The 12,695-nt window shown below is 39.8% G+C and overlaps 1 protein-coding gene across 9 annotated transcripts in view; it reads left to right on the top strand.

Annotated features, from left to right (window-relative positions):
- DOCK9 (dedicator of cytokinesis 9) overlaps window positions 1–12,695 on the top strand; it is a 262,790-nt gene that overhangs the window by 138,482 nt on the left and 111,613 nt on the right. For all 9 annotated transcript variants that reach the window (XM_008143977.3, XM_054719897.1, XM_008143975.3 and 6 more), the window contains exons 3-4: window positions 7,808–7,897; window positions 11,360–11,442. In XM_008143977.3, the coding sequence (XP_008142199.2) occupies window positions 7,808–7,897; window positions 11,360–11,442 (173 nt within the window). The remainder of the gene's footprint in view (window positions 1–7,807; window positions 7,898–11,359; window positions 11,443–12,695) is intronic.

The following is a 12,695-nucleotide window of genomic DNA, read 5'->3' as shown; positions in this document are numbered from 1 at the left end:
GATCTTAACAGAACATGTTGGTCAGCTGCCAAGACGTGATCTGGCAGTGAGCCGTGGGGCACGCCCTATGTGGACTGCAGTTCCCAGCCGCGTGTGGGACTGCGCCCTCTGCAAAGCGAGTCATCTGCTCTGAAACAATGCATCTGCCAGATATTTGGGAAGGCTTCCTTACTGCTGTGCTCAGTAAATCGCAGTCATGTTTAATATGGCCCTGGATACAAAACGTTTAATATACAGGCAAACCCAGCCGGGAGTGTATGCGCAGACATCAAAGGGACCTAACTCCACAGACTAGGGAGGCACCTGTGGTTTGGCTCAGATCTAGAGACGAAAGGAAGGAGGCGTTGGGAGCCATCTCTCTAACAGGGAGCAGTTGAAAATCCGAGGTAACTTTAGAGCATTGAAGGGGACACGATCCACTTGGCCCAGTTGGCCCAGTAAAAATTCAACTCAGAGCTTAATCTTTAGTGAGGGAGATGGGCCAGGCCTGAGGGAAGCCGCCTAAAGAGCTCTCAGTCATACCTAGCCCACCTGGGCTCTCATTTCCGACAGCATCCTCTTCCCTCACGGCACTGAGCTCTGGCCCCTCCTACCCCCGCTGTAAGGATGCCCTTCTCCTGGCAGATGATTGCATCAAGCTCTCAAAGGTTTGAAGGGATAGTGCTATTAAATAAATAAACCCTACCAGCCCTGAGGCCCTGAACCTAACTGTCCCCTATACCTGGGCTCCTGAGCATTAAAGAGAAAAAATCAACATGATATAGAAAAATGTTAGTTACATGCAAACAAGTGGTTAGAATAAGGTGGAACTTGGAGACATTGTAGAAAATAGGTACTAGGCAAAGTACAGAAAATTAGGTAAAGCAGTATAGAGGCAGATGCGGAAATTACCGAAAAATCGGTACAGCGGTCTGGTAGCCTTAAACACAAAAATAAACACTAGTACCGATGCTTTATATGGAATTACAAACAGGAGGGGTTGACTGCTAAGGGAAGATGGTCTATGTTTGAGCCTAAGAGTAGATTGGGGTTGACCAGGCTCTGAGATCTGTGGGCTTCTCTGTCCAGCAGGTCAGCAGAATGGCTCTTGGGCCTTCTTCTCTGACTTCAGGCCATCTGCACCTTAGAGGTAAGACAGCAGGTACCTAGGACATCTCCCTTCACTCTGTCTGTTCTGCAGCCATGTGGCTACTGGCCAGTTAGAGGAGGACCCTCTTCCTTCATCTAACTCAGCTGTTCTGTTTAGGACACTAGAAGCCATCTCTTCCTGTTTCAAAGCCTGCACTCCTTCTGAGCTGCCCCGTGATGTTTGTTTTCTGTCTGAGGCAGGACACTCCCAGCCCTGTGCTCCTTTGAACAGGAGAGACGGGGGAGACAGTCTGTGGTGGATCCACACAGCTGGCTCAGGTTGCAGCCCACCCACTTCTCTGGAATATTGTCTTTAGCTCATTGTTCATGGGGTCCCAGGAGAAGGGAGGGCCATTGTTTCAGTCTCTTAATCAAAACCCGATAAAATAAGATATTTTAAATACCCAGTGGATATGCATCCTTCCCACCAGGAATTAAGAAGGCTGTTTTGTTATAGTTTCATGCCTATGGTAAAATGATAAAAAATCCAGTGCCATATGGGTTTCAAGGGTTAGAAAAATAAAGAAATGATGAAATAAAAAAAGCATGACTTTGTTAACACTCATGCCTCTATTTATTTGAGTCTACGTAGTGAATCTTCCCTCCTTTTAATCCGACAATTCCTTTTATTAAACAAAATAAACGGGGACTATAAATCAGAGCTGTTACAGTATTACTTTTTTCTTTTTTCTGGATGTCTTTTATGTTCTGGTGGCTCACTGAGCAATGCATAGCACTAACATAAACCATTTGTGTGAGACAGACTTCGAATTTCATATTCACAGAACTGTGGAATTTTTAAACCACAAAGGAAACCTGGAAATCCTGAAAACCTCTTTATTTTATGGATGTGGAAAGTTCAAACTTTCCCCCAAGATCACACAGTTAATTAGAGGCAGAGCTCAAATGAGAACTCAGGTTTCCTGGCTCTGAATCCAAACTGCTTTCCAATACTTCTCAAATTCTTCCATAGGAAGCTTAATTAAATTATGTGCTTCACGTTGCTCTTCTGTATCGCAGCCTCAGTGGGGTCAAGGTAGTGTGTTGGCTAGCACTGATGGAAGGAAGACAGAGCCTTGACCAGGTTAGGGTCAGGAATTTTGATAGTAGAGAAGGATTCCAAGTTGAAGCTGAAGAAACAGGGTTGCAGCAGGCCATGAGGGAAGAGAAATGAGTGATGAAATGCCAGGAAGGCCCAGGTGCGGAGACCTGATACCTCTGTACATTCCCTTTAGATGGCCCATGGCTCTGCCTCCCTGGGGTAAGCATCCAGATGTGGCTCATAGACAATCAAATTATCTCAGTTTTTGGAGGCACTCATTTGAACCAAGAGAAAAGTTTTTAAAATAAAAAAAAGCATCTATTTGAAATTTGTTATTCCAAATTAGATTTTCAGGTCACCGTTAAATTTTACTTTTCATATTCCTGTGGGGGGAGGGAAGGTAGGAACAACTCTACTTCTTCGCCTCATTCTATTGGGGGGAAAAAGTCCTATACAGATTTACTCGGGGCTCTCAGGTGTTTGTGCATCACTATATAAGGCCTTTGGGGGAGGAACTCACCCCTTGCTTTCTCTTCTTTAGCAGTTCAATTACTCCTATAATTTTGTGGAATTCCTCATAAGACTCCTGCCCATGCTTGGCCACGGTAATTAAGGATTTCTTTGTTTCAAAGACCACCAGTGTTTAACCTAAGTAATGGTACTGACCAAATATAGATGATTTTTTAGATTATTATAGTAGTTAGGAGAGGGCTTTTAATTTTAAATTGTTTTGTGCTGTGAGATTTATATCCTAATGGTTGTCTGTCTATGTTTAGATTTAATTTTCAGGTCTTATCACACTTCATAATTGAAATATTTTTCCCCTCCCACTTGCAAATGTAGAAAGTTACTTAGTCAGAAGCTACTAAGCTTTCTTAGTAGAATGGAAATCATATCTTTCCAAACATAAAAATAGGACTAATAGTCTTTGAATGTCCAACCTTGATACTGATTTATATAAAGTGGACACAGACCCATCTTTTAGCAGGAATATGATTTTAACTGATAGAAAAGTAAAAAAAGAATACCATAACTATGAAAAAGAAAATTAAGCTAATTTTTTAAAGAAGGGCTTTAATACTCATGGAATATATCTTGGTATTGATTTGAATTCTGTTATAAACCAGATAAATAAAACTACAGAAATTGAACGTTAATTGATTTGGCTATTACCCAAATGTAACTTTTAATACATAAAAATCTATGGAGAAATTAAAACAGAGAATTCACTTAAGCTATAGCCTTCCCTTGCCAATTTTCATAATAGATCAGAGAACTTTTATAGTAATAGAAAAAAAAAAACATATGCAAGTAATGGATAATTATTGGTAGGTTTCTATTTCTTTCTCCATTGTCTATTTTATTCATTCATTTATTAAGTACTTGGCACAGAGATACAAATAGAAAGATGCATCTTCTGCCCTCGGAGGAATCCACAGTCTGATAGGGCAAAAAAAGATGTGCCTGCAAGAGACTTTTGTATAATGAAATCAGAGATGGTGAGCTATCAGACAGGCCATCATGGTCTAGGGTCAGATTTTTACTTTGCAAGTCCAAAGACTGGGTTTGGACAGTATAACCAGAATTATTTGGGCTCGGATGAATTCACTTTTAGTAGCCAAGCCCTCAAGAAAATAAACCAGAATACCATTTAAAAATGTGCATTCAGAACTGGAATTAATAAGCAAATCAGGATGTATTCATTGGCTGTGCGTTCTCTCTAACTAGCAAAATCTAAATGGGGATCACATTATAAACAAGTGGATTGTTGAGGCTAGACTTAGAGCCAAGGCAATGAGTGGAAGACCTTGGCAGCTGGCGGTATTACACGGTGACTTCTCGATGGTGCCAAGTCCTGTAAGCCCCCCCCCCCCCCCCCCCCGGTGGGTCCCTGCCTGATGGGATCCCAGCCTTTTCTTTTAAAGATACTGAGAAAAGCGCTCTGGTCATGCAAGCCTGTTTCTTTCTGTTGGCTCATTCTTTCCCCAGATGAATTAAAACCACTGACTAGCCTGTGGGCTGGTAGGGTTTTAGTGTTGTTTAATTTAAATTTAGAGTTCTAGGAAGTTTTTCCTTTGACATAGAATGTATTTTTCAGTTCTGGGATTTAATGGGTTTGTTTCCTTTGTGTGTGAGCAAAGAGCTAACCACATTTATTGTGTCTTGATTTTGTCCTTTTAACTTTCCAAGGGTAAGCTTCTCTCCAAGTTTCAAGTGTATGCAGCACAAGTACAATTTAGCTTAAGCATCTTTGCCTCAGGACACATCTTTGAAAAAATGTATTTTATTGATTTTAGAGAGAGGAAGGAAGAGGGATAGAGAGATAGAAACATCAATGAGAAACATACATCGGCTGCCACCTGTTTGTCCCCTGCTGGGGATGGAGCCCGCAACCCGGACATGTGTCCTGACCCAGAATTGAACTGCAACCTCCTGGTTCATGGGCTGACGCTCAACCATTGAGCCATACTGGCCAAGCAGTACACATCTTCTTGATTTCCTCTTCTCCTCCGTGTCCAATTTAGACTCCCGCACTCTTTCCTCTCTTACCAGCCTGTGTGTCTGTGCTCTTTTCTCTCATACCCTTCTGCAGTATTTATCACACTCTAATAATTTATTTCATCGTTTTCCTCTGCCATCAGACTGTAAACTCTGTAAGAACTACATTTCATTTAATGTGGTATCTCCAATGCTAGTTCATTGTCTGTTGGTAAAAAGTAGGGATCCAATAGAGGGAGGAAGGGGGAAGAGGAGGAAGGGAGAGAGGGATGGATGGACAGATGGACAGATGGATGGATGATGGATGATGATGGATGGATGGATGGATGGAGTGATATTTATACTGAGCCTTAAGTGATCAGTAGACTGTTCTTTAGGAAGAGAAGCCACTACAGTCTATTCTCTGGGTCTAGCAGACATTTTTCTCTTACTTGCCCGCTCTTAGGACACTGACTGAGTAGAGGGTGAGTATGGAAACCAGATTGCAGCTTAGTGTATCCCCTCCATGCTTTTGTCCTAACCTATAGTGTGATTAGCATTTGAAAGACATTTCCATGAAAATGGCAGTATTCTCCAATACTTTAATTAGGAGATGTTCCTAGCCTCTTACAGTCTTGTTATAGTTACCTATTGCTGAATAACAAATTACCCCAAAGTCTAGTAAGTCAATAATTTATTGTTTCTCAAAATTCTGAAATCTGGTTAAGGCTATGCTGGGTAGTTCTGCTTTATTTAGAGTCTATGGGGGCTGGGATGTCCAAGATGACTTCTTTACTCACATTGAGATACCTCAGTCAGGATGGCTGGAACCAGCTGGAGGCTGGTGGGGCATCTTTCTATATAGGCCTCTCCATATGACTAGCTTGAACTTGTTCACAGCATGGTGATCTCAAGGTGGTGGATCTTTTAATATGCTTGTTGTCTTTCAAAAAGAAAGAATCGGGAGCTGCCAGTTCTCCTAAAGGCTAGGTTTGGAACTGGCGCAGGGTCACTACTACCTCATTTTATTGGTTTTAAACAGCCCAGATTCAAGGGAAGAGGAAATAGTCTCCATCTTTTGGTGTAAGGAACAGCATGAACATATAGGGAAGGATAGTAGGCATCTAAAAAAGAGGATCTAAAACAGACGTACAAAAAGAACTACGAGAATCAGTAATGGAGTCAAATCTAGCATTCTGGTATCAGTGGGTGGCAATAAACACGTTAATGATTGCTTTAATTATTTGGTAAAGGTCAAGTCTAATGATTTTTGCTTTCTTTTTAAATTGAGAGCATAATGGTACTTTGGTCCATGAGAATCAAAAAGACTCATTTCCTATTATTTTTCTCTTAAAGGGGAGCTTAGAAAAGTATTACATAATTAAAGTTTCTTGAGTTGGCAATTCACTGGGAAAATTTTGTAATACATTTTCTCTCTTCTTAGTCTTGTGATGGGAAATGGGCTGGAAATGACCCTAATAGTCCTGTTTCTTAGCCTGAGCCATTTCCTGAACATTTTTGAAAGTATAATCATTAGTTTATAAAATCTTGATAGACCCAAATAATCAAGATAAGGACACAATAAGTGAGGATATTAAGAAGCTTATACAAACACAAGAGGTCGATGGAGGAAAAAGAGGACATATATAATACTTTCAACAATAAAGATTTAAAAAAATAAAAGATAAGGGAAAATATAAAAAATAAATAGAATCTGAAAAAGAGAAGCATACACAATTTCTTAAGCAGTTCCCCTTTACTAATATTATACCTGATTCTTAACAGTTTTGACAGTCTCTTATAATATATGTGTTATGCTGAAGCTTTTTGAATAGATTGTGCCTCTGCAAAGCTTAGTCACATATCGCTATGGCATTTCATGTGAACAGGTGAGTAATGAGAAGACCCTGAGTGTCTTGGTTTCTTTGTTTGAGATATTCGCAAAGAAACCAAGACACCCAGGGTCTTGCAAACCCTCTTGGAGGCTGAATGAATTAATAATTCACCTGTGAAGGACTTTGGTGGAGAATAGAGTTCCGTCCTTCCCTTCCTATAGAATTAAGGGATCCTTATTCTAAAAAAAAACACAGGAGGTAAGATTAATTTTAAAGATGGGCACAGTGCAATAAAAGAATATATATATAGGTGAATCAAACACAACACAGAGAAAATGTGGGCAGGAAATAAAATTAAGTTATACCTAAAATATATGCCCTGGGGTTCTCCACCTCTACAGGTTGGGGAGGGATCACAAATTTGACCCAAAGCTGCTTCTTATCAAAGGAAGAAGAGAAACAGCTAGGACAGGTGCTGGGAGACCCCAGCTTAGTAATTAGTCAGGATAGATTCTGTTAGCAAAATGTTTCATGTGTGCTGTTTTATGATCTGTTAATAGTTCCAAGGATTGTAGTCTGTGGGAGAGGAAATCTTTCTGAAGTCTGAGGTCCTGTTTCCTGTATTGACATTACTATCCCGCCCAAACAATGTTAATTGGAATAGATGTGCATCTGCCTAAAGTCTTGAGGCGTTTTGTTACTTAAAATAAGCATTTAAGCCTCATGAAACAAGAATAGTTCTAAGGTTCATAGGAGGGGAGGTAGAATTCACAATTCATAGATTCAGTCGGCAAATATTGATTAAGGGCCTTCGACCTCTCTGGTTAGCTTGCTCGTAAGCACTGGAGATGTGGCAGTGAACACAGACATAAAGGGCAGTTCAGAGATGGATAGTGGCGATGGTTGCACAGCAGTGTAAATGTACAATGACACGGGACTATACAATTGAAAATGGTTAAAATTATAAATTTTATGTCAGATCTATTTAACTACAATAAAGAAAGACAAATGGGGCAAGTAAAAAGCAGTGTAATGGGACCAGATCAAGTACCTGGGGGGGTTAGGGACTCTCTGAATGGGCCTCTGCCTTACTGGGGGGAGCAGAAGGGCTCCCGGGAGTGGCCACTGGGCCCTGATCCAGAAAGAAGCAGGGGTCATTGCCGTGCATGACTTTTGAACGGTAGGGTGTCAAGTGGGCTCTGTTGTGTGACCTAAGGAGGAGGTGGTGGAGACTGAAGTGACTGTCCATGCCAGGCCCTGCCGCCTGGAGGCTGCCCTCCCTTCTTCACCTCACCAAGCCCTTGCCTGGTGCTTTCCTTCGCAGACCGCCATCCTGAGACGCCAGGGTCGCTACAGGTGCTCCACGGTTCCTGCCCACGCACAGGAGGAAGCGCAGAGCTTGTTTGTTACAGAGGTAATGTGTTTCTTCCACATTCGTGTACGTTATTTTAGTCATTTTTTTCCTAAGGCTTGCCCCCCCCGCCACCTCCTTTTCTTTAAATTTTAATGATGCTTTCAAGACAGTGTCAGAGAAGTAATTATATTTTTTTAAAATGGAAGTTAAAATCAGAGGATAACATGAGGTTTTCAGAATCCAAAACTTAGGAATGCCAACAACAAAACATGAATTCTGCAGGAGCTTATGAAATGAAACCACTGGGTGTAATGTCAGAGGCTTCGTCATGGATGTTTAATGGAGACTCAGCACACACATTTACGTAATCATTTACACTATTACATGTTTATACTTGGAACTTACCCTCAAGACCAGTTCAATTTCAATATTTATGAAGTGGCAGGTGAAAATGAGCTGAGCCTGCCGATCCCTGATCAATGTCTGGTCACTATTACTTTTGTTTGAACATACAAATAATGATCATCATGAGGAAGAAAGAAGTTATTACATTTAGATTGCTTGCCTCCCCCCCCCCCCCCCCCCCCCCACACACACACCTTGGGGTGTTTGTTTCTTCCTCCAGGTGCTTTTAGGTAGGATGAACTAATTAGGTGTTTTAATTTTGTTTCTTGAAGTGCTCCTTCATTTAAGTACCTTTACTGGGAGAGCAGAAGGTCTCCTGGGCGTGGCCATTGGCCCCTGATCCAGAAATTAGCAGGGGCCGTTTTTATCCTCATTTTCTAGATGATAAGTAAGTCTATTGATAAATTTGCCCACTATAAGGAAATTATGCTTTTATAAGTGAAGACCAACTAAAATAACACGATTTAGTCTCCATGGAGATTTTTTTTAAAATTCAATATATATTTAAAATTTTAAAGTGTGTTCTCTCATCCTTCTGAAAAGGTAACTTTTTATCTTGCCTCCTTTGCTATTATATTAGTAAAATTAATTCTAGACAAATACAACCAGGTATGTTTATATGATCTTAAATGTTTATTTTAAAACAGGATGTAGGCAAATTGTGACCTACAGGCAAACTCTGGCCTGCAGCCGGTTTTATAAATAAAGTTTTGTTGCAGCACAGCCACACCCATTTGTTTACCTATTGCCTTTGGCTGCTTTTATATCAGAGTTGAGTGGTTGCAACCAAGACAGTATGTCCCTCAAAGCTGGAAATGTTTACAATCTGGCCATTTGCAGGAAAAGTTTGTTGACTCCTGTTTGAAAACATGCAGCAAAATTATTAATTACTAATTCAATGTTCCCAATTGCTTAAAAAATACGGTTTTTGAAGGGCAGCTCTCCATTAAGTTCTTTAATCGCTGCAGGTTGAGCAATAGCGGCTCCATCCTCTGCTGCGGGAGCCAACATAACTAAGCCCTCTGGAGAGCCTTCCCTAGGGTGGAGTGGAACAGCACTTCCTCTCCATCCTCTCGTCCCGAGGAGAATGACCTAATGGCTTTTTAAAAAACAACTTCAAAAGACCTGCAGTATAACTTCAAAATATTATTGAATTTCGCAAGTTTGAAAGGTCAGTCATGAAATCAGATCCCTATGCTTTTAGCGATATGGTTCTGTGGATACTGATTTCTGATTGAACCCATTGTCTCCTAGACTTTCCACGTCCCAGAGGAATGGGTGTTGCTTGCCTTATTCTGTTTCTACCTTGGAATTTAGTAGATGCCTGCTGTGTGGGCAATCAACAATGGCTTATTAAATGAATGAACCTCTGGCTACTTAACCTGGCTAACTATGCTTTTTGCAATTCCTTATAATTTAACATATTTAAATATTATAATTGTGTTTCTTACTAGTTTTACCTAAGGTCTTAAAAATTTGGGCAATCAGGTATTCCGTTCATAAATGCACACGATCATGTATGTCTGTGCTTATGTTTTAATTGGACAGGTGCATTTTATACTTCAAAATGGTTGTAATGACCTGCAAGAGACTTTGGTGGCACAACTTTAGTGGCCATGCTCTGTGCAAAACCACCATGGCCCTGAGTGCTGCTGCTGTCCCTGATTTGGCTTCCAGAACAAAGAGAATAGGGGCTGGTCCACGAGACTGTATAATACACAGTCAGACTTGACTTAGTGATAATGGACCTATGGACAGTAGTGGGAAAATCCAAATCTAAGGATAATTCTGAAATCATACTGGTTTGGGAATATAATTTTGAGTGTGGATATCTGATGTTCTAAAGGTGAAAATGCTTTGAAAATTTTTTGAAAGCATTTACAAGAATAAAATAGTATTTAAAGGCATTTGTAAGTACAGAGCAGAGAAGTTGAAAAGTTGCTTAGCTCGAACACCTAACTCTCTCCTTAACCCTTCTCTGCTGTTTATCCCACCTCTCCTATTTATCCTACCTTAATGATAGCAAAGCTTACACTATCTTCCCTTCACAGCCTTGACGGTAAAGTGCTTATAGAGAGCCTGGCACAGGAGAAGCACTCGCTGTTGTTGCTGCAATTATTTTCATGATTTTGGGGTGAAGGAGTGTTTGCCTCTAAAGGCCGTCTGGCGTAGGCTAAGAAATAGATAAAGAGGTTCACAATTAAACAATGAAGAGAAGTAAGCAGAAAAGAGACTTTGTTCATGTTAGTTATAGCCAGCATCAAATCAACTCGGTAATACGTACATGCATTTATCTACCTATGTTTTCATTTACTCACTTTTTTTTGCCATACTGAAGTCTACATACATGTAGTCAAGAGCTGATCACACAGAAAAATTATTTGGGCTAAGCTGATGGTAACTAAATCAAAGACTTCACCTATTGATTTTGACTTATTCGTTTTTGAAGATCTGGAAGATCTTATAATCTTAAGACTGTATGTGCTACTCAGTGGATCCTCCTGTGTAGACGAATGAAAGACACCATGCTGGCCCATTGAGTCTGTCTTTTAGGAGGCAGTCTAATACAGCCTCTGGAGGTTAGTGTCACCGGTAGAATCCTTGGCAATGAAGTACTGCATACGTTGTGCATTCTATACACACATGCACATACACACAGAGATGTCATGGTGCCACTGTGAAATGAAACCCTTCCTCCTAATACCTCACTCTGTCCCTTATAAATAGAAGAAAAAACTGAGAACAAATTTATATAATATGGACTAACAAAGCCAGTTGTAATATTAGTAAATGCCATGAAAGCGTCTTATGGTTCATATACTCTCTGTTCACTTTCATATTCTAGTAGAGGCCACACAACTTCTATAGAACCAAATGCTTTTAAGTCAGAAACTGTACATTGTTATGTAAATGTAGCAAGAGGAGGTGATGTTTGTCTCCTGTAAAATCTGCTCTCAGATTGCACTTAAAGTGACCCCTCTCCCAAGGGGGATGTTTAAGTGGTTCTTAAACTTCACAGGAACCTCTGATGATGGAATTTCAGGCATGAGAGCATTAAGGGGAAAGAATTTTTATTTTTCTCATATACTTTCTATTTTTTCAATCTACCCCCAATAGTGCATCAAAACCTATAACTCTGACTGGCATCTTGTGAACTATAAATATGAAGATTACTCAGGAGAGTTTCGACAGCTTCCAAAGTAAGTAAATGGGCAGACCACACAAGGTGGGGTTATACACATAGGGAAAAGTCTTTGTACTTAAAATGTTTAGGGAGGTATGTCCCTTCCAGCAATCAGCGTAATTGGAGAAACTATTTCTAGATGGTTTGTGTGATATGGGATATATATTGTTTACAGGGCATGTGATAGCAGGACTCAATCCCAGTACTCTGGGATTGGCAGGTGGCAATAAACTCATGGATGGTTTAATTACTTCCAGTGGTTCTTTTCAGGGTACCACTGATAAAACACAAACAGGTGAAATTTTTTCAGTGAGAAATAAAAAAGAAAAGAAAATGTAAGCATTTTGAAATATGCTACAATGTGTTTTATCTTAAAAAGAATATTTTAAGAAACATAAAAATGTTTTGTTTTATTTTATATTGAATAAATGAAAAATTTTTAAAAAAATCTACTGAATAAATTTTATGTTAAAAGTGTATCAAAGAACAAGCATTTCCCCAGAAAAATTTCTTTACCTCCTTTAAAGTATTAACTCATTCTAAAATACACCAAAAACAGGTACGTTTAGATTGATTAGTGGTGGTTAAAGTAAACCAGGGATAGGTAGGTTGCACCTTGAGAGGATGTCTGTTATAAAATGGTATACCCATAAATGATGCAGTTGGCAAATTTAAATATAGTTCAGTATGAAAATTGAAAGCAAATGATGGATTGTGTTTCAAAAGTAACCATCGCCAATGAAAATTTTACTTGAGATCCTATTAATATATTTTTCTTTGTGTTTGTTGCACCTGTGGGTTTGATTTGCTTATACTATTCTTGATGGATCTAGCTATTTGTTTTTTCTATTTGTGTGGTTCAGCCACTCCTTAAGTGTGTTTAGCCAGCTTTCCTGATGCTTTTTTTTTTAAACCTCAGCCGAGAACACTCTCCTCCAACATTATCTTCTCCAGATGGGTGTGCTTCTTAGCTCTGTGTTCACCCTGTACTCCTGTGGGGATTTTTTAATTCTTCCCATTTGATCAGATTAACCTGTATTCACTGATAGTCTTGTTCATACTTTTCTCATGGCTAAAAGAGAATAGACTGTGAGATATATTGTATTTCCTATCCGATATTTTACTTTTACTGCTGGTAGACTTCACTTTTTGGCATAAACAGGAGTTTTTGATTGTGATGAGGATGAGAGGGAAGATTGTAACAGTGACTAAGAGCACAGATTCTCTTCTATCTCTGCCTAAGTCATCTACTTGCTCTGCTCTCTGTAA

The sequence above is a fragment of the Eptesicus fuscus genome, chromosome 8 (genome assembly GCF_027574615.1).
Source record: "Eptesicus fuscus isolate TK198812 chromosome 8, DD_ASM_mEF_20220401, whole genome shotgun sequence".
Classification (NCBI taxonomy): Eukaryota; Metazoa; Chordata; class Mammalia; order Chiroptera; family Vespertilionidae; genus Eptesicus; species Eptesicus fuscus.
This window is presented reverse-complemented; position numbering and strand designations above follow the sequence as displayed.